Consider the following 21665-nt stretch of genomic DNA (forward strand, 5'->3'; position numbering starts at 1 on the left):
TATGGATAGGGAATAGCTGGAGAGGGCCTGAGTATCATTTGGAAGATACTCCCCCTGCCCACTCGACCTCCACCCCCCAAAATAACCCAGCTATTATTAACATGGTTATTGATTATATAGTATATGAAGCAGAAATGGGAAAGAATTACAACTGTGTGTGTGCGCACTTTGGTTTGTAAGCCCCAGAGACAAGGTTGCTGCCAGAATGAGAAGCATCAGTTGAAAGTAGTAGATTTCATTTGTCCTCAAGTCAAATAAGTTAATAATTAATAATAATACTCTGATTAATAATAATACTTGAGTGTAAATACTATTAAATACTATAAAATACTATTAAAAATTGGCAAAATCCACTCACTACCAATGAACTCACAGCCTTGGATGACTGTTTTGTGCCTTTATCTACGATAAAGATTTTTTGTATGATTTTGCACCCAGCATATAATTTGCCTTGGTAGCAGATAATCTCCAAGAAGTGCTGTTTTGTGCTCCATTTTGTCCTCGATTATTAAAAACCAACACACACACACACACACACAAAATACCTTGCTTAAGAATGAGATGCTACTCTTCCAAATCATATCACCTTCTGTGTTTGCTTGACAATATTTTATTATTGCTTAATAGTTACACAGGAGTTGTTTCTTGATGCCCACGAGACCATCTTTTAATCAATTGCCCAAATCTTCTTTGAAAACTCTTTTGATTTTTCCTCCCAAGATTAGATCCTATATATAGAAATAGTAAAATAAAATTCCTTCAGATATGTTTAACTAAAATGCTCTTTGAAACTTCCCAGAGGGCCCTGAAAACTATAAAAATTTGTTCTTTTACCTTGTGAAACAAGAGAGAGAGATGAGAAATAATTGTTTAACTGACTCTGTATTCTTTCAGCATGCTACATGGGAAAAGTCATCATATCAGAAGAGACCTTCCACCCTCTACAGGTCAAGGTTGTATTGAAAGGTTCATTAATATAAATAATTCAAATGCTGCATGATTCATGGAAAAGCCTGAAGGTTTATCTATGCCCTCATGATCCATTATATATATATATATATATGTATATATTATGTTTTTCTGTTGGGAGGTGTCGGTGTCACACCCAATTATGCCTAGGAGCTACTCCTGGCTCTGTTTTCCAGGAAAGAATGCAGTGATGGGGATTGATCCCAGGATTCCTGCATGCATTGTATGTGCTCCAACTCTTTGAGCTATCTCTCCAACCCTCTAATGCATTTCAACCTCGGGAAATATTAATCAAACTCTTACAAAAGAGTGACTTTTCACAGAGTTTTCACTCTCTTCTATTTTTTCCATTATTTGTTGCTGCAATAAACCAAGCGCAATTTTTGCATTTAGTGTTTAGTTGACTCTTCTGTTTGCCCAGAAGCTCTGGAATCAGTTACATACCCTGTATCTTCAGCAGAGAAGGGCAGCTGTGGGCACCTGAAATGCCTGTGCTGACTATTCCACCTACAAACACTCCAGGTATTCTTCTCCCAGAGGTACAGCTGGGCTAAGAAGCTCCCCTGGTCAACTGTGAGTCCACAGCAACATATGCACCAGGAGTTTCAGGACTCAGGCACAGCAGAATTTTCTTGAAAACAAACATATGAACCAGGGCCCAGGAAATGAGAATGAATTACTTAGCATTAAATGCCCTTTTATTGCAGCTATTTTCTGAATATTGTTGATATTGCTTTTAGTCTCATTTCATTTACAGAGCTGTCAGGAGAGTCCCTTCCTTTTTCTCCTTAGTGTACAATTTTAATATACTTTGCTTCTGAAAATCAAAAAGAAGCGTTTATTTTTCAAAAACAACCAAAGTTCCTAGATTTTTCTTCTCTAGTTTCTCTCTTCTCAGAGGTGCTTTTCACCTGAACTTGAAATATAACATTCCTGTGCTTTCTAAAACTTTTTTTAATATACAGGCAGACTGCTGAACTAACCCAGTCTTCCAGAAACCATTTCTGTCATCTAAATGAGGCATCTTGGCATCATCTGTCCAGTGGCTTTGAAGTTGGTGCCCCCCCAAGAGTGACTTATTTGAGGCAGAGAGGAAGAAACGGTCACTTTCTCCTGATCCACCTCTGCCACCCCAGGACCAGCTGGAAGGCTAGGATTGTAAAAGACTGCAGTGGGCCCTTGAGAGACATGGTCCGGAGTTCCACCAACCCCACAAAGTGGCCATCAATACACATATAATGTCCTCTTGGTCTTCTCGACACATGAGTTGATCCCCACCACCTGATTTCTTGGGGAGCCACAAACTTAGACTGGGGCGAAGAGCTATTCTTGCAGGAAAGGAAAGTCACTCCTAGACCTTACCCAGGCCTTCCATGTCTTTGTCCTGTCTCGCAGAAAGGAATTTCCGGAGGAGACGTGTAGTGAAGTAAAAAAAAAAAAAAACAGATTTTCTTTGGAGATTTTTAGGAAGGGAAGGAGGGAATGAAAAAAAGGAAGAGAGAGTAACACGTTCAAGAGAAAATGCAGGCTTCTCTAGAGACAGAGAGAGCCACTGTACACATCTCAAGAGGGAAGATGTGGATGACACAGGGGCTAGAGCACCACATATGCCATGTGGACACAAGCAGCACATGGGCTCAGGCAGAATATGCGTGCCCTTCCTTTGTTCAAGGTGCTTTAATAAGGTTTCTCCAACCTGCTCCCATGTGGAGCTTCTACCTACATAACAGTCCGTTGCTAGGGTGGTATCCAAGGAGGGTTGAGTTGGGAATATTGATGGTCCTCTTTGAAATTCCTTTCCTTGCCTTTGTTCCTGCGGAAGCTTCTCTTGGGTCTGTTACTGGCATCAGGAAGGTCTTATCAGGCCTTCGTTCCTATGTTTTCAGCCTTGGCCTTACTGGTTTTATTACTTCCTAGGAATTCCACTGCCATAGAGGCCCTTCCCTGTCTAACTGCCTTCATCAGTTTCAAGTACCTAGGCTGATATATACAGACCAGGAGAGCTCGTACAGTTTCTAAACCTCATTTTCTGGGATAAATCTATTGAATTGGATAGATGTCATCCAATCCCTTTGCCCAAAACTTAAAATCATAGACCTAGGAACAAACCATCAGCACCCTTTCCCCCCACTCTTTTTTTTTTTTTTTGCCAAACTCCTTTTGATGAGTTACATGCTTCTGTTCTCATTCATTCTCCATTTAACTTAAACTTTAGCTTTGTTAAAACAAAAATACTCGTTCTAGAGCTTGTCACCTCTCTCTCTCCCCCCCACCCTCATCTCTCACTCTCTGTTTTGAGGGTCATACTCAGTGATGGTAGTGATAGTGTTCAGGAATCACTCCCAACAGTCATTGGCCCTTGATTGCTGCTTGTCATATGCAAAACGTACACCCTAGCCCTTTGAACTATATTCCTGGCCTCAATATAGCCTCCACTATTTTTTCTTTTTTCAGTTTTATTTTATTTTTATAAAGTTGTTCACAATAGTTTGTTACATTTAATATTCCAACACCAATCTCACCACCTTTACACCTACCCACCACCATATTTTGAATGTTTCCACCCTGACCCCCAAACCCTGCCCCCGAAGCAGGACCTAACTAATTTCTTTTGTATTGCTTGTTATGAGTCACTGTATCACTGTATCTCTGTCATCCCATTGATCTTCGATTTACTCGAGCCGGCGCCAGTAACATCTCTATTCCTCCCAGCCCTGAGATTTTTTCAGCCTCTTCTTACTCGTCTTTCCCCAACGACTGGAGGCTCTTTCAGGGTCAGGAGAATGAGACTTGTTGTCGTTACTATATTTGGCATATCGAATACGCCACGGAGAGCTTGCCAGGCTCTGCCTGCGCGGGCGGGATACTCTCAGTAGCTGGCCGGTCTCTCTGAGAGGTATTAATGGGTAGAAAGTGGTCTGGAAATCAGCCTGGAGCATGGCGGTGGTTGGGCAGTGGAGGTCGGCTGCCTTGCGGTGGGGAGGGCTCCCACCTGCCCCACAGCCTGGTGCAAAGTTCCCTTGTTATGAATAATCCACTAAAAATCATCCAAAATTTTTTCCTTAAAGAAAAGTGTGTGAAGATAGTTTTATTTCACTGTGGAGTCATTAAACTCTTGTATAAGAGATTACTAACATGTTGTTAAACGTTGAAACTTGAGTGCTTATATATGTATATACAAGTTTATATATGTGTATATATACATATATTCTTTTTTTCTCCCTCAGATGGGTTGCCTTATACTTTACACCCCATCAAATGTGGTGTGCTACTCTTGGTACATCAGTGGTGCAGCGTATGAAATTTCCAGGAATTCTAACATTTTTAATACAATTATACAGCTGTGGTTGATTAATTTTTTTAACTGGATGGTGACTTTGGGATTTGGAGACATCTATATGGCATGTCTTTCTATGTTGCTCTCTTCCAAGAGGTTTATTTCTGAGTCTCCGGATCATGGCCATTAATGAGCTTATAGGGAACGAGAGGCATTTCCTGAGCATGACTGCTAAGCTACTGGAAACAGGGAGATAAGGGGAAGGTTGCCTATTTGCAGCTCCGTGCAAGCCTGGAGATTTCAATCACGAGTTCTGCATACCTGGCTTTTCAGCAGATTCACTCATGAATGAGGCTTGCTCAAGCCTGTGGAGATCAGCTGGGAGCATGGCGGCAATTGAGTTCTGGAGCTTTTCAGCTGCTGGGGCTCTGTTGGGGTGGGGAGGGGAATTCACCTGTCTCTCTCTCTCTGGGTTGTCCCTGATGAGACAGTCTGGCACAGGGTCCAGAGGCATCTCTATGGCGTACTGCTCTAACCTCTACCTTTTTTTTTTTTTAACCAAACCTGCTTCTGAATTCTTTATGTATGTTTGTATTTTGCTTGTCTGGGGACTTCGTCCAGCAATGCTCCGGGCGTTACTCCTGGCTCAATACTTAGAAATTATCTTTGGCCATGCTCAGGGGACCATATAGGATGCTAGGAATTGAACTCAGCTTGGCTGTGTGAAAGGCAAGCACCCTACAAACTGTACTATTGCTCTAGGCCCTGCTTCTGTATTCTTTCTGAAGTGGTAATCAAGAAAACAGGTGTTCCCAACTTTATCTGAACCCCTTTCCCTTTTCTTCATTATTTTAGCTCATTCATCTTCCCCCCTATATATGCCTTGTGACTCTACCTTATCCAGTTCCTATTGGGACATTCAGATTGTTTCCCTTGTTCTCCCACACTACGCATTTTGGATCATTCTCATGGCCTATTTATTGAGTAGAAAAACTGCAAGTCGACAATTGGTGCTGTTTTTAGTTTGTTGTTCTAAAATACAAGAATGAAAACCAGGACCATACGCATGTGAGGCCTGTGCTCTACTTCTGAGCCACATACCTGGCCTGGCACTCTTTTTTTGCTGCTAAATAGTTTGTGAAATCATTGTTACCTGGTTCTCACTGACCTCAGAAACTCTTGCTTGGCCCCCTCAACCTTACATGGAAGTGTAGGTATTGCCATAGGTTCAATCAGAAAGCACTCTCCTTCCAGAAATCTAAATAGATTGTGCATTTGGGATGTTATTCTGGAGATGGGTCTCATTTAATCAGGTCCAAAGAGCAATTTTATACACAAAATCAAAGCTACAAAGCCCTGGAGCAGCTCAGTGGGTAGTAGGGAGGATGGCTGGCCAGGGACATTCCCACTCTGAGGGGAGGGTATGGCAGGTAGGATTTAGAAAAGAGGAAGTGATATCCAGTCATCAGTTGCTTGGGCTCAGTTTGCAAGCAAATAATAATAGAGGCTTTTTTAAATCTAGGCTGTGGGGCTGGAATGATAGCACAGCAGGTAGGACACTTGCCTTGCAAGCAGTTTGATCTCCAGCACCCCAGATGGTCCCCCACGAAATCCTGCCAATTATCCCTGAGCACAGCCAGGAGTAAGTCTTCACTATTGGATGTGGCCCCAAACCCAAAGAATAAATAAATAAAATCCAGGCTGAGATTCCTAGTGAAAATTTTCAGACAGAATCTAATTCTTGAGCACAGGCAATTACTCCATGCTGCAAAGCTCCCTGGCGTTGAAGACTAACTCAAGGAGAGATAGCAATTCACAAACATTTTTTTTAATTTTTATTAGTGAAACACCATGAGGTAAAGTTGCAGACTTACAAGTTTTTGTGTTTGGGTGTCAGTTATACAGTGATCTAGTACCCATCCTTCCACCAGTGCCCGTTCTCCACCACCAATGATCCTAGTATCCCTCTCATCTCCCCATCCCCCATCCCACCCCGCCTCTGCGGCAGGGCATTCCCTTTTATTCTCTCTCTCCTTTTGGGTGCTGTGGTTTGCAAAAGAGGCATCGAGTGGCAATCGTGTTCGGCCTATAGTCAACTTTCAGCATGCATCTCCCATCCTGGGAGGATCCTCCCAACACCCTTTACTTGGTGCTCCCTTCTCTATCTAAGCTGCCTTTTCCTCTAGCATGTATGGCTGGCCTCCAAGCCATGGAGTGAACCTCCTGGTACTTTTCTCAACTATTCTAATTCACAAATATTTTTACTGCTCTTATTAACAACCAAGCCATATCTAAGTTGTTCTGTGGCTGATAATTTTTGGAGATTTTTATAACAGGTAGGTAAAGAGTGGTTATATATATATATATATATATATATATATATATATATATATATAAACATATATATATTTGGGGCTATACCTGGTTATTCTCAGGTGTATGTATATATATATATATACATATATATATACATACATACATACATATTTTGGGCTACACCTGGTTATGCTCAGGGCTTAATCTTGCCTCTGTGCCATGGATCACTCCTGGTAGTGCTTGGGGAACATATGAGGTTCAGGGCATTGAACCTGAGTTAACCATGTGTAAGACAAACACCTAATCTGCTGTACTACCTCACCCTCCCAGGAAGTATGCTTTGAAAATAGTTGTGAAACTTTAAATTGGGGCAGGGGTGATGAGTGTCTCATCTGTGGAATTCTGGTGAAATCACCTAGTGGGATCACAAGTGTATTTTTCCGATTGTCTTGTGGGTATTCCAGGTTGAGGCATCTGGGCTCTTTTCTTCCTCCGCTCTAGTGGTGGGGATCTGCACTGTTTCTTCATGTCACTGCAGTAGCATGGAGGTGGCTCTCTGCAGTTCGTTATCAGTGTATGCGTCTCACTGCCTGAGAGGATTCTGGATGAACTTGGTCGATGGTCTCCTTTTCCTTTTCAAGAATACTAACTTCCTCTTTGGTGTTCCTGTGTGGCTTAGGTGAGGCCTCTAGTGCAGCTTCAGGGGATGTGTTCTATTAAATTAGGCTTGTTCAGATTCTGGTGTTCACCATTATTTTGGTGAGTTTTGGGAGTATTTTGATTGGAGTAGGCGAGTGGACTATTGGCTAATGTGTTTGGGATAGCCAGGCTGATCTTGTAAGAACTAGGTAATGGAGGCAGAGAAATGAGTTCAAAGCACCGTGAAAGGGGAAAATAACGGTAGCCACTCTTCCATCTACCTGGGACCTACTCCTCCAACCACACAGGATCTACCTCTTCATCAGGGATATACTGCTACATCCATTTGAGATCTACTCCTTCATTCTTCAGGAATCTGCTCTTCCATCCACCTGGGATCTACTCATGCAACCACATAGGATCTACTCTTCCAACCATCCAGGATCCAACCCTTCATCTACTCAGAACCTCCTCCTTCAATCACCTGGGATCTGCATCTCTATCCACCTGGGATCTACTCCTCCAACCACGTAGGATCTACTCTTCCAACCACCCAGGATCTAATCATTCATCTACCCAGAACCTCCCCCTCCAATCACCTGGGATGTGCTCCTCTATCCACCTGGGATTTACTCTTCCAACCACTCAGGTCTGCTCCTCCCTCGACCCGGGGATCTACTCCTCCACTCACCCAGGATCACTCACCTCAAGGGGCTCGGCCTCTTCCCCTTAATTTCCTCAAAGCAACAATGCCACTCAAGACTTGAGGTAGATCTCAGTGACTGTATTGCAAACCATAATCCCAATAGTAGAGAGAGAGTATGGGGAATATTGTCTGCCATGGAGGCAAGGGGAAGATGGAGAAGGGTGGTATACTGGGGAGATTTGTGGTGGGGAATGTGCACTGGTAGAGGGATGGGTGTTTGATCATTGTGTGATTGTAACCCAAACATGAAAGCTTGTAACTTTCTCATGGCGATTCAATAAAATTTAAAAAAAATAGAAAAGAAAAAGAAAATAGTTATCACACACACATACACACACACACACACACACACACACATACACACACACACACACACTTGAGATAGAAGTGGGATTTTCAATCCAGCACAGAATCACAGAATTAGAAACAACTCAAATTGGGTGTTAGTCTCTGGGGTCCTAAAAGGTCATCAGATGCTTTCCACAGGGGTGTTTATTGTTTACTGCCTGGTCCGTCTTCGGGCCTGGTTGCAACTATCTTTTTGGCCCCTCTCCCTCCAAACTTCTCTCCTCTTTCTCCACCATTCCCACTAGGGGATCCTCACACCCACACCCTCATCTCCCAGAGAGTCAATATCATTTTAACAAACTGAGCAATTCACCTCTCTGGCTTTTCCCATTCAGGTAGCAAGAGGGACAGGGACAACAAACAGTAGTAGGGCATTTGCCTTGCATGCAGCCGGCCCAGTTGAGCTGGGTTCGATTCCTCTGCCCCTCTCGGAGAGCCTGGCAAGCTACCAAGAGTATCTCGCCCACACGGCAAAGCCTGGCAAGCTACCTGTGATGTATCTGATATGCCAAACACAGTAACAACAAGTCTCACAATGGAGACATGGATAGTCTTTTAAATTTTTCTCCTTATATTTCTTCAAACATGTACTTTATGGTGTTTTTTTTCCAACAAATGACCTTTTGACCCACTAGACATTTTTGCTTCCCCTTAGTCCAATTCATCCTGATTTCTAACTGTAAGCAACTTTCAAATAGAAATTGGATTACACAAAAATTGAATTCCCCAACAGAAGATAATAATCGATCAGCAAGGAATGTATCCATACAACACATCCACCAGCCTGAAGCTGCTTCCCAGAGAGGAAATTCTAGATCAGACTGAGCAACTGGAGGTCTTTGGTTAGAAAAAGGACACATACCTCCAGCACACACTTGTGAAAGATAAATATTCACTGGGTGAACTGTTGACACACATCTTTAAAATGTTACCCCTGCCTAGGGAACCTCCTAATCTTTCAGTAAATTCATATGAGCAAAAGAGAAAGATAAGCAGATCACTGGAGAATGAGAGGACCATAGTGGGAAAATCAAACTTTCAAGATATAAATCTTTAAGAGTGTGTGTGTGTGTGTGTGTGTGTGTGTGTGTGTGTGTGTGTGTGTATTGGGGATCTGCAGGAGGTTGCTCTGTGGAATTCAATAAGGTTCTTTTCTTATAACTGATCGTGTATCTATCTCCTTGCTTAAACACAGGGAAGCTGGCTCAGTTCAGGCCAGAGCATGGCAGCGAAATATTGCAGGCAGAGAGCAAGGTAAGGGTTCATGGTCTGGACAGCATTTCCAGGCAGGGAGGAAAAAAAGAAGTAGAGTGATGGTTAGGGGCTGGATGCTGATGGGTCTAGGGAAGAGATTAGGCTGATGAGGAAAATGAAGAGCTCTGGAGTGTATAAACACAGAAGCCATGTGGTTGAAACTGAGTGGCAGGCTGGCTTCATTGACAGAATGTGAGAAGTTTCTGAGAATCCCCTCAAGAGCCATGTTACATTCTGGGGATGAGAGAGAGCAGTGTCACAGAGAGAGAGAGAGAGAGAGAGAGAGAGAGAGTTGTTAAGAAACGATGGCACTCGTGCAGAGGGAGGTAACAAGTACAAGTGTAGGCAGAAACTGATGGAAATCCAAGAAATTCTTGGATTCAGAGGCTCATCTGGGGAGTTGGTGGAAGACAGCGGAGCACAGAGCAATCAGGAATGCTTCAGGAAAGCTCCCACAAGGTGCTTGCCATGGCATTCGGGCAGAGCTACAGCTCTATACTGCCCCATGGCCATCCTCAGTGAGTGGTTCTTTATCCTCTGGCGTGTGGCCTCAGGATCCAGATGGTCCCTATATCCCAGCAGGGGACCTTTTTTGTTTGTTTGGGGGGTTACATATGGTGGTGCTCAGGGATTACTGCCAGCTTTGCACTCAGAAATTACTCATAGCATGCTCAGAGGACCATGTCCAATTCTGGGGCTCAAACCTGGCTTCGCTGTGTGCAAGGCAGGCACCCTACCTGCTGTCTTATCACACCAACCCAGGACTTTTTTTTTTTAGGTAACTGACTTTTTTGGGGTAGGGAAAAATAGCCTCCCTCATTTTAATGGCTAGGATTGTGCCAAAAAGCTGTGGAAAGACAGACACTAGTAGAGTTGATCAGTGCCCTGAAGAAAACCAGCATTCCCACAGGGCAATACCAGTGAGCCTCTAGGTTGGCATCTGGCAGCATCAAGAGAGTACCCCAGGTTTAAGATGCTCAGGTCAGGGGTGCCTAGGGGCACTCTGGGAAGATGAGCTGCTGGAATCTCATGCAAAGCTTAGGTGACCACACCATGCTGAAGGAAGCCACTGCTTTAGATGCCCAGTTCTTAATACACTTTCCAGCAGTTTCTCAGCCCATTCCATGACTATGTTACAGAAGTCACATGTCCTCTTGATTTAAAATCAAGAGTAAGGCACTGTATTGCAGCTCCTGTAGAAAATCAATCTGCTGCCTCCACTTTAAGATGGTTTCTGTGGACCTAGGCCCACAGTGCTCATTTCCTTGGGGAAAGAGCTGCATCTCCCTCCTGGTGGGCCCTGATAATCACACAGGCCTGGGCATAAGCACTAGAAGAGCGATCAGAGCTGACCTTGGTGGACTAAGAAGGGAAATCTCTCCTCCCGCCCCAGCTAGCATGCTGGATCCTCATCAGTAATCAGGGACCGTCAGGAAGGCAGCCTCCTTGCTCGTTGTTAATTATCCTTTTTAATTATACTGAGAAGGGCCTTTCCTCCGTGATTTACACTTCAGCAGAACCAGAATCCTGGGAAAACGTTGGGCGCACCTGTTGGCAGTCTGTGTTCTCCGGAAGCCCCACAGCGGCCCCTCCTGGAGAGCTGCAGAGTCCCAAGAGCATCAGATGGGGCAAGTCTGTCAAACTGTCTCATCCACCCTCTTGTGCCTTACCACACAGCGCTGTTCGAAGAAGCTCTTCTCAGAAGAGAGCTTCCAACTCCCCAGCAAAGCATGCCCACACAGCCACCCCTCTTATGTGGGTCAGGTTACCCCTTGCTGAGTTTGAATCACCACAAGTCTGGGTCTCTCCTCAGAGACTACCTCTCCCAGGCACGCAACTCCCCCTGCTTCTTGCTTCTCTGCTGCAGTTGGGCCTCCTGAGTTTTAGCCTTGGACTCCAGAGCTCCAAAGGCTCAGCAGACATACCACTCTCAGTTGAAGCTGGGGTGAAAGCTCCTTTTTTTCTTTTTTGGTCTCCAGAACCTTGAACATACCATGGCAGCACCTCTAGGGTTCATCTGTCTTGTCAGACTTCCCTGAAACTCTGAGTGCATCACAGGCAGGGACCACATTTCTATTTTCCTCCATGATTTCAGAAAAGGAAGTGATGAGTGAATGAATGAATGAGTAAATGGATATTTAAGAGACTGAGGGATATTCCTGCCACATATATCTCCAAGTGACAGAGGAAGGTTAAACCCTATCTATAGAGTCATCAGTGGGTGGGACTAATCAGAGGAAGGAACGTTCCCCCTGAAACACTGGGACAAGTCTACCCAGGTCACTTCCTGGTCACACGCTGACTGATCTTCCTAAGGCCACAGACTGACCAAAGTGTACAGAACAAGGGTGCCCAAGGGCTACACATACCTTAACCCAGTAACACCATCAGGCCTTGTGATCACTCTGGAAGTGACCATTGTGTGGACATTCACTGGGTTGACTCCATTTCACCTACTCCTAAGAAGTTATACCCATTTTTGGTTCTTATGCCCACCCTTCTCCAACCTAGGCCAGCAAACTACCCAACTGCACAGGCCTTCATTTCGTCATCTGTGAGACGGGGTCCCAGCACCTGGCCCCAAGGTCCCACAGGCATGAACTGTCCCCTCATGGTGACTCTGGTGATTCACAGAGCTTGTCCTCTCTTCCTGTCCCCCAGTCCATCACCTGCATCCCAACCAACCACTAGCAAAAATGCCAGGCAGAAGGCTAAAACCATGGGTTGGGCCCGGGCCCAGTTAAAATTTAAAAGGAAGTGGTCAGCAGGAAGTGGCCGGGCAGAGGTTCCATAGGGTGTAGGCTGTCTCAGCAAAAAAGTCACAGACTTCGGAGACAGCAATGGAGGGAGACAAAAATAAACACACACACATACACACTTCTGAGTGGTTTTGTCAACTTTTTTGTTGGTTTCGTTTAGTTTTGAACACTAAGATTTATTTTTTCAAACAGCACACAGATGGGTCTGCAGGGCAGGGCCCGGCCAGGCTGGTGTCTGGGCCCGGAGGTCTCTGGACAGAACCTGGACCCCGCCCACAGCAGCTGCCAGGAAAAGAGGCTCCTCGCCTGGGTGTTGTGGCCAAAGCTTCAGGCAAGCATGGTGGCTCAGCCGCCCCAGGCCCCGCCCTGCGGTCGGTAGGGCACACATGCGGCTGTCACCCGGCGGGGGGCGCGGGCAGGGCGGGACAGCCAGGAACTCAACTAGGGGACACAGCAGCTTGAGGGACACCGGCAACTCCACCGGACGGGCAGAACCAGGCTCTTTGGAAAAACCACTGAATCTGTAGGAGAACGCCTCTCAGTGTAGGTCTCTCCTCTCAATTTCCCTTTGCTCTTCAGAAGTTTAAAAACAAAAACAAATGAAAGGAAAAAAAAAAAGAAAGAAACACACATTTTTCGGGAGAAGTTGTTCTTCACATGCCCGGAGAGCTGCCCTCTCACTGCACCCGCTCGGTGAAGTTCTCGGGGAAGACGCCCCGGCATTTCTCCAGCTCCTTATGCTGGTTCCAGTCACTCTCCTTCACGCCCATGAGCCAGCCTTCATCCTGGGAAGGAGGGGAGCACAAGCCTGTCAAGTTCCCCTTGAAGAACACTTCCTCCAGGCAGCCTTCCCAGCTGCTACTCACTGCGGACCTAAGTCATGAACTTAAGAATAGTCATCCTCCAGTGGTGTGGGGAGTCCAGGTCTCATCACCTCCCCGGTCACAGGGCTTCCTTCCCACTGTTCCGGGGCCAGAGAAGCCTCTGAGGCGACCCTGCAGTAGGCTTTCCACAAAGAACACCTAAGTGCTCAGGACAGCCATACCCATTCAATGTTTCTAGAGTGATCTAGGCTCTCGGCAACTCCCTCACTCTTTTTTCCCCCTTTTTAGAGCGATAGCACAGCGGGTAGGGCGTTTGCCTTACAAGCGGCCAACATGGCCGACCCGAGTTCGATTCCTCCGCCCCTCTCGGAGAGCCCGGCAAGCTACCGAGAGTATTCGATATGCCAGACACAGTAACAACAAAGTCTCCAATGGAGACGTTACTGGGCCCGCTCGAGCAAATCGACGATCAACGGGCGGGCCTTTACCTTTACCTTTATTTTCATAAAGTTGTTCGAAATAATTTATTATTCAATATTTCAACACCAATCCCACCACCATTACATCGAATTTTCCCATCACTACCCAAGCCTGCTCCAAAGGCAGATGCTAAATAATTTATTTTGTATTGCTTGTTATGGCGCATTCAGGGTGGTATGGCTGTAGACGGACTGGAGCAATGGCACAGGGTAGGACGTTTGCCTTGCACACAGCTGGCCCGGCTGAGCTGGGTTCGAGTCCTCCGCCCCTCTCGGAGAGCCCAACAAGCTACCGAGAGTATCTCGCTTGCATGGCAAAGCCTGGCAAGCTCCCCGTGACATATGCAATATGCCAAACACAGTAACAACAAGTCTCACAATGAAGACGTTACTGGGCCCGCTCAAGCAAATCGATGAACAGTGGGAGGACAGTGCTACAGTGCTTGTTATGATTAATCCACTGAAAATAATTCAACAAGTTTTCCTCAAAGTGTCTGAAAATTGTTGTATCTCACCTTGGAGCCATTAAGCCCCCATATAAGCGATCATTAACATGTTGCTACAGGTTGAGCCTTGTGTGCTAACATACATATATATTCAATCAAGATTGGTTGCCTTCTACTTTACACACCACCAAATGTGGTGTGCTACTCTTGGTATATCAGTGGCATCAAATATGAGATGTTGTGTGCTGCAAATGTGGCCATAAATGTGGCCGAACACTGCAGGAATTCTAAAATTTTAAAGCGGGTGCTGAACTGGGGTTAAATTTTTTGTTTCATTTAATTTTTAAATTTTAACTGGATGGTGACTTGGGGACTGAAAAGCATCTCTGCAGCATGTTCTTCTCTTCCAAAATTTATTTGTAAATCTACGGAGCACAGCCGTTAATGAGCTTATAGGGTGCCCAGAGGCAGTTCATAGACGTGACTGCCAGGCTCCCAGAAGCACAGGGAGAAGGGGAGAGCTCGCTCATTCCTGACTCTGTGTGAGTCTGGGGATTTCAGTCACAAAACCTGCATATCTGAACTCCCTCACTTTTTGGGTGGGGGGGGGAGGTAACACCCGGCAATGTACAGGGGTTACTCCTGGCTCTGCACTCAGGAATTACTCGTGGCAGTGCTCAGGGGACCTTATGGGATGCTGAGAATTGAGCCTAGATTGGCCGCGGGCAAGGCAACTGCCCTACCTGCTGTATTATCGCTCCAGCCCCTGAACTCCCTCACTCTTAACATGACTTTCGCTGATGACCCTTGACGGGGGTCATCTACCCCATCCCTAATGATGTCTGTACTCCCAGGCCCCTGATCTGTGCCGGCCACATTCCCTACCCCTGCATGGCCGGAGTGGCGGGCAGGCAGGTCTTTTACTGTTACTTCCTTCTGCACTTTACCACCTCCTGCCTGTCTGGCCTGACAGCCCCCTGCACCCACCGGAAATGACTCCTATTTCTGCTACTGAATAACCTCCCCCACCGCCTGCCGGAGACCAGCTGACAGGAAGACCCGGGGGTGGAGAAGAACGAGCCAGACCTCAAATCGGCTGCCACTGCAGTCACAGTCAGTAGCTGGAACCCCTAAGCTCCAGGCTAGGACCCCCACCCACATAAGCCTCATCCCGAGCCCAGAACACTCACCCTTTCCCATGCACAGTGACCCTGATGCTTACGTCACACAGACTGGAGACTCGGTGGGTTCTCCAGAATCAGAAAGGATGCCACAAGATTCTCAGCAGTAGGCACACCCCACTCCCCCAACCCTCCACCTGCAACCTCACAGGGCTAGTTTAGCCCTGCTCTGTGCCAGCCGGACTTCAGGGAGCCCACTCTGAGGAGAAGCACAAGGAGTCACTTGCAGTCCTGCTGGGGGGCCACGGTCCCCGCGAGCTGGGAAGCAAAGTGGAGGGGCTTCATGCCAGGGCAAAGGGGGCCTGAGAGGCAGCGGTGGAAGGGGGAAGTGGCCAGACTAGCAGGAGGGCAGCCAGAGTTCCCATCCTGGCGGCAGGAAGTGAGGGAGACGCTGAGAGGAGACCCTAAGGAAAGGGAGATGTAGCAAGAAGGAAAGCAGAGTTCAAGACAAGAGAAAAGAAGAAGGGAGAAGGGAGGAGGTGAGCTGGGAGGCCCGTGATGGGGGCTGGGGCGCCGGCTGGTGGGTCTCTGCTGCCCCCTGCTGGCCGCCGCCTGCACAGCACCCAAGCTCACACACCTGCTCCTCTGGGTTCTGGAAGGGAATCACCAGCACCACGTCCCCGGCCTTGAGCTGCAGCTCGTCTGTGTCGGTGGCTGTGTAGTCGTGCTGGGCCTGCACCTGTGGGGGAAGAGGCAGAGCTGAACACCCCATCCCCTGTGGCCCCGAGCTCTGATGCCACATGCAGGTTGGGCTGCAAAGGTCGTCGTCAGGGTGGGGGGTGGGGGGTCTCATCCTTGATCATCCCCTCTGGGGCAGGGGCCGGCCAGCCTTGGTCTCACCTTGAACATGAAACCCGGGGGCAGGTCCAGGCGGCCCGGCCCGCTGCTGCCCTCCACGGTGCCATTCACAGTCGCTGAGAAGGTCTCCACCACCACAGCCGGGAGGGAGCTCTGCAGAAGGGGTGGGGTGGGGAGACACGAGGGTCACCCCAGGGTGGGGGGAGGGAGGGGCTGGCAGGGCAGGAAGAAGGGGGTGTCTGTGCCTGCTGCCACGTCCGCCTGCCCCTGGGGTTCCTCCACAGGAACTTTGTATAACCTGGACTAGCACGGAGCAAGGAACACAGGCAAGAGGCAGGGCTGGGGAAGCCGCGGGGCTGGCGGCAAATGGACGGACGGACCGACGGACGGACGGACAGACAGACAGCAGGGAAGAAAAGACAGGCCCGTGGTCCTGTGGTCTTACGGAGGCTGCTTCACTGGCTGCTGTCTCCCCGGGCTCCTGGGCTCCAGCCGCAGCTTGGGTGCCCCCCGCCACCTCCGCGGCCTCTGTGGGCTGCAATATAAATGCCGCGTGGGGTCAGACAACTGGGCCAGGGCAAGGAAGTAGGGCCCAGCCTGCGTCTCTCGTCTCTCTCTGCATGGCGTAAGGAGTCCTGGAGGGAAGACTGGGCCCCCGAGCACAGGAAGCAGCTGGAGAATGGGTAGCAGGAGGAGGAGGAGGAGAAGGAGGAGGAAGAGGAGGAGGAGGAGGAGGAGGAGGAGCAGGAGGAGGAGGAGGAGGAGGAGGAGCAGGAGGAGGAGGAGGAGGAGGCCTCAAGAGGGGCTATGAGGAGCCGGGCACAGGCCTCGGGATGCCGCGGTCCTCCCTCACCACCCAGATTTCCAAGCTCAAGACCTGGCCAGGAGGCTGCTGCTCACCACCCCCCGGGTTGGCCAGGGGCCCTGCTGTGGCAGCCATACATGCTGGTCCCCCACAGCACCACTCAACTCAGGGCTGGGCACCTGTTCCCCCCAGGAGAAAGCAGCAGAGCCCCGGGAGGTCGCAACTGGACCGCAACGTGCAGGCACTGCCCGGGTGCCCCAAGCTAGGTCGACCTGAAACCCAGAACCCTGGGAGCTGCCACTCGGCCTTGCGGTCTCCATGTCCTTGTCTGGAGAAGAGGGAAATCTTTGGTCGGGGTGAGACTGTGCAGGGAAGGCCCAGGACACACCAGGCCTAGCCTGAGCCAGGGGGCCGAGGGGGGATGGAGTGTGGGAGGGTGTCACCAGATGTCACCTCAGACACCTCCCAGCCGACAACAGGCCTCATCCTGGCACTGCCCGGCTGGTGGCAGCGGCCTCACCCTCAGGCCCACGGTGGCCTGGTCCATCCATCCTGTGCCCTCGCCTCTGGGCTCTTCATCGGACGCCCCCAGACACCAGGGACAGAGGCGGGTGCTGGCGGGCGGGCACTTACTTGGGCAGGCCCTGGCTCGGCTGTCTGGCTGGGCCAGGCCACAGCAAAGGTGCCCTCGGCAGCGCTGGGCTCCCCGGAAGGCAGGCTGCCGGCTGGAGTCTCTGTGGACTAGGGGCGGGCCAGGGGGAGCAACGGGGCGGGCGGGAGAGTGGGCCGGGAAAGGCATTGGGCAGAGGCACAGACAAGAGAAGACAGCGTGAGAGGGCGCAGGGCTGAGGCGGGGACGGTGTCCTGCGGAGATGGTGGCTCCGCCTTACTACCCGGCCACATGGCTCAGAGGATGGCAGTGAAACCTCTCAGCGTGGGGCTCTGTGCACCCACCCCTGGAACCGTGACCCGGGTCCAGCAGGCCTGCCCACATGGGGACGCCCGGCCTCGACACCTGCCACTGCTTCTCCACTCACTCCTCTCTCCCTCACCTTGCCCTCTACAGCTCCAGGCACCACTGCCTGGGCGGGGGAGGGGGAGGGTCCCCGCAAAAACACAGAAGTGTCTCCGCTTCCCATGAGGACGGTCATGAGGAAGGCCGGACAGCCGTGAGGACAGCCGTGAGGACAGCTGTGTATCCCGGGCATCAGCTGAGTCCTGTCCTGGACCAGCAGAGGTCCTGTCATCTGAGCGGCCCCACAGAGACCTCTGTCTCAGGTCGAACTGAGGGGCCCCAACCCCCTGGGGTCAGGCAGAGGGGAAGGGCCCCACAGCTGGATGCGAAAGCACGCTGGAGTGACCTGTGTGGTCACTGGGCTGCGAGCGCGTGGGGAGGTGGCCCCAGAGCGCGCGGGTGTGGGTGGGAGGGAAAGGTCCCCACACGGGGCAGTGAGGTGCCCCCAGACGCCGCCGCCCCGCATACAACGGCTTACCTCCCAGAGGTCCCATGGAATTGACTGAGGCAGCAGAGGGGGGAGAAGGACAGTGTTAGTGCAGTGGTTAGAGACAAGTGCGTGCAAGCCGTCCCCAGGGATGCCCACCCCCACGCCCACCCCTGTGAGTCCTGGGGACCGCCCCAGGGCGGGGCCCCCAGGCCTGGATGCAGGAGCAGCAGGGCAGAAGTTGCCTCCTCCTAAGGAAGCCTCCCAGGCTTGCGGCCGGGTGACAGAAGGCAAGACAAGACAAGACGCAGGGCCGCGGGACACCAGGGGCCATGACCGGTCAGTGGGGAAGAACCTGTTAGGGCCTGAACGAGCTCACAGGCTGGGTCAGGCAGGGCAGGAGCCGGGCCTGGAGCCCTCTGGAGGCCCTGGGTGAAGGTGGGCTCAGACCAACCTGACCAGAGGGCGTGGGCGCCTTCACGGGGCTCGCCACAGGCGGCAGGGGGTCAAAGTCCAGGTCCAGCAGGCTGGCCTGCTCCGAGAAAGGCCCTGGGGCCTCAAACTGGGCAGCGGGAGCAGCAGAGGAAGGAGGAAGGCAGTTAGTGAGTGAAGGAGAAGCAGCTGCCCGGGGACTCGGACCCGCGTCCCGCAGCACACAGCCTGAGACACAGGCAACCCCACCCGCCCAGCTCCACGGCCCGGAGGCCACAGTCGCTTCCCACATCCAGGCCTCGTCCGACTCCTGTGGCCATGAGTTCCCCCAACCTCCCCTGTGCCCCCTGAAGTAGCACGGGCTGGACCCACCAGCTTGGCCCCCGCTGTCCGGGAAGATGCCTCCCCCCTCCCCCCCACCCCGGCCCCCAGACACTGCTCTCCCCATGTTGCCCTCTGGTAACAGGCCAGCCAGCTCCAGGCAGTGAAGACAAGGCTGAGCCAAGGCACGCTGCTGAGGACCCCAGACAGGATAGTGGGGAGCCCCAACAAACACCTGTGTCTGTACAGTGGGGGCAGGCGGGGCAGCCCCTCCCCAAGTCCCCGGGAATGTGTAGGAGACAGAGCGGGCCCAAGAGATGGCAGTGCAGGCGCTTCGTCCATCCAAGCGGCCCCACCATGATGCAACAGACCAAGGTGGGGAGAGGAGTGCCTGCACAGAGGATGGGGGGCAGCTGAGCCCACCCCCCTACCAGGGCTAGAAGGGGGTCCCAGTTCTCAGGAAGAGGAACCGGCCTCAGATCCGGGGTCTCCAGTCTCCTGTAGGGCTATGAGAGGGACCCCGTCAGCGCCGGTGGGCCCGAGCTGTGGCCGTCACGAAATCTGGGCTCCCCCCACCCGGTGGAGGGCATCATCCCAGTGTCGAGTGGACAACAGCCTAGGCCAAGTGGATGCACATCCTGGAACGGAGGCCTCCAGGCCCTGCGCCCCAGTTCCCCCGCCCCCCAGACCTGCCGCCTTTATCAGCTGAGCCGTACCTGATGTGCATGGGGGGTGGGTCATCTGTGCCCCTCTCCACAGCAGAGGACCGTACGCAAACCAACCTTGAGGTGCACCCCCATGCACCCCCCCTTCTCAGAAGTCAGCCCCGTCCAGACAGCTCTGAGGCCGAAGGGTGGCCTCATCCGTTCCTCATGCAGCGACACAGGCCACTCACTCACCCCAGCCTGCGCAGCAGTCCCGTCAGCACGGCCTCGGGAATGGCCACAGGCAGCAGTACCCCCAGGGTCTATTCCTGGCCCTCCCGCATCCCCCCCCCAGGGTACCCCCAGTTCCTGCAGGGCAGACGGGTGATAGGGATGCATGCAGAGAGCAGAGGGCCAACACTGGTGCGTGCGGGCAGCTTGACTGGGGTCAACACGCTCGGCCCAGAGAGCAGCTAAAAACCAACCCAGGAGAACGAGGGTCGGTGGGTAGGTAGGCGCGCCTGGTGCCGCCTGGCCTGTGTGCCGGCTTGGGTCTCCTCATGCATGGGCATGCTTGAGCCTGGCCCGTCCCAGCAGCAGCTGCCCTGACACTGTGCTACCGCCTCATTTCCACGCTGCTCTGGGGCACCCTCAGGCCAGCCCGGTTGCCGAGAGAGCCCCCACATAGTACCCGAGCTGGAGCCAGGGCAAGGCCCTCTGGCCCAGTGGGCCACCTTGCATTGATGGTCCCTGGTTCTAACCCCCAGCCCATCCCTCCCACCAGAGGACCCCTCACAGCACGAATTACTGTTCTCAGCTCCTGAGGCAGAGTCCAAAGACCCCTGGGTAGGTCTAAAGGCGTGGCTTGACATGGCCCAGGCCCAGATGGTGAGGCCTTGGGGCCCCGTGGGGGACTGGGAAGATAACTGTTCTGTGATGCCTGCCAGCAGATCCCGGAGCGTGCCCAGGCCTCCCGTGGCTGTGCAGGGGGTCTGCTAGGGCCTCCTGGTGTCCACCTGTGGGTGAGCGTGGAATGGCCTCCCCAACAGCCCTGGGCCCAGAGACACAGTACAGCACTTGCCTTGCGTGCGGCTGACCCAGGTCAATGCCCAGAACCAGCAGGAGTGATTCCCGAGCACAGAGCCAGGAGGAAGCCCTGAGCACCACCAGGTGTGGTCCCCCCAGACCACAAAAAAGAACGCAAGAACAGTAGCTCTGCTCTGAGGCCCACACTGTCCCCACCTCAAGTGGCTGTCTCAGCCCTGGGAGCTAAAACCCAAGGCGCCTAACTGAGACATTCTCAATCCTGGGCTCCTGTCTAGTCTCTTCATCTCCCTCCGTGTAAGAAGTTCTCAACCCATCTTGCGCCCTTCCTCCACCCGAACATTGTCACAGTCCCTGGCCAAAGTGCTGGTGTCTGCTTGATGCTCCCAGGCAAATAAAACCTCCTCCAGGATGCCTACCGGGACTGGCCCAAGTCCTTCGTGTTCCGCAGTTCTGGGGGCACAGGATGGATGGAACCTCACTCAAGGCCACTGCTGCATAGGACCATTCACTTGGGTCCCATCACCTGACCAGAAGACATGCTCCAAGATGCATAAAGGATGATGGATGGATGGACAGATGGATGGATGGATGGAGGGGGTGAATGCATGAGCAAGAAGAAGGTTCGGGGGCCAATCTCTCCTGCCAGCTTCCTGGCTCTGGAGGCAAGGCCAGGGTGTGGGATGGAGGGAGGAGGCCATGCACGCCTGGGGAAGAGCAAGAAGAGAGGGAGTACTGGGCCGCGGCGGCTGCGGCTGACCTGGGAGGGGGTGGTGACGCTGATCTCGGGGACAAACGTGTCGTCAAACAGGCTGAGGATCTGCTCCTGCTTGACCTCCTTGGACGGAGTGTGTTTGGGAGGCGGAGGGACGGGTGGGCCTTTCCGGAGCTGTGGGTCGGCAGCGGGTGCGAGGGCCCCCCGCGGGGAGGCACGGCAGCGCATGGGTGTCAGGGGAAGACAGACAGAGACAAAGCCACGGT

General features: G+C 51.4%; 1 protein-coding gene across 10 annotated transcripts in view; it reads right to left on the reverse strand.

The window, feature by feature from the left end:
• Positions 1-12418: 12418 nt before the first annotated feature.
• BIN1 (bridging integrator 1) overlaps positions 12419-21665 on the reverse strand; it is a 58935-nt gene continuing 49688 nt past the window's right edge. For 2 of the 10 annotated variants that reach the window (XM_056110272.1, XM_056110270.1), the window contains 8 exons: positions 21445-21573; positions 18698-18805; positions 18295-18318; positions 17435-17542; positions 16442-16531; positions 16039-16149; positions 15776-15877; positions 12419-13053 (listed from right to left, as the gene is read on the reverse strand). In XM_056110272.1, coding sequence (XP_055966247.1) covers positions 12946-13053; positions 15776-15877; positions 16039-16149; positions 16442-16531; positions 17435-17542; positions 18295-18318; positions 18698-18805; positions 21445-21573 — 780 coding nt within the window. In that variant the 3' untranslated portion in view covers positions 12419-12945. The remainder of the gene's footprint in view (positions 13054-15775; positions 15878-16038; positions 16150-16441; positions 16532-17434; positions 17543-18294; positions 18319-18697; positions 18806-21444; positions 21574-21665) is intronic. The other 8 variants (XM_056110279.1, XM_056110277.1, XM_056110280.1 and 5 more) reach the window with 6 other exon arrangements.

This window comes from Sorex fumeus, unplaced genomic scaffold (assembly GCF_029834395.1).
Source record: "Sorex fumeus unplaced genomic scaffold, SorFum_2.1 ptg000009l, whole genome shotgun sequence".
Taxonomy (NCBI): domain Eukaryota; kingdom Metazoa; phylum Chordata; class Mammalia; order Eulipotyphla; family Soricidae; genus Sorex; species Sorex fumeus.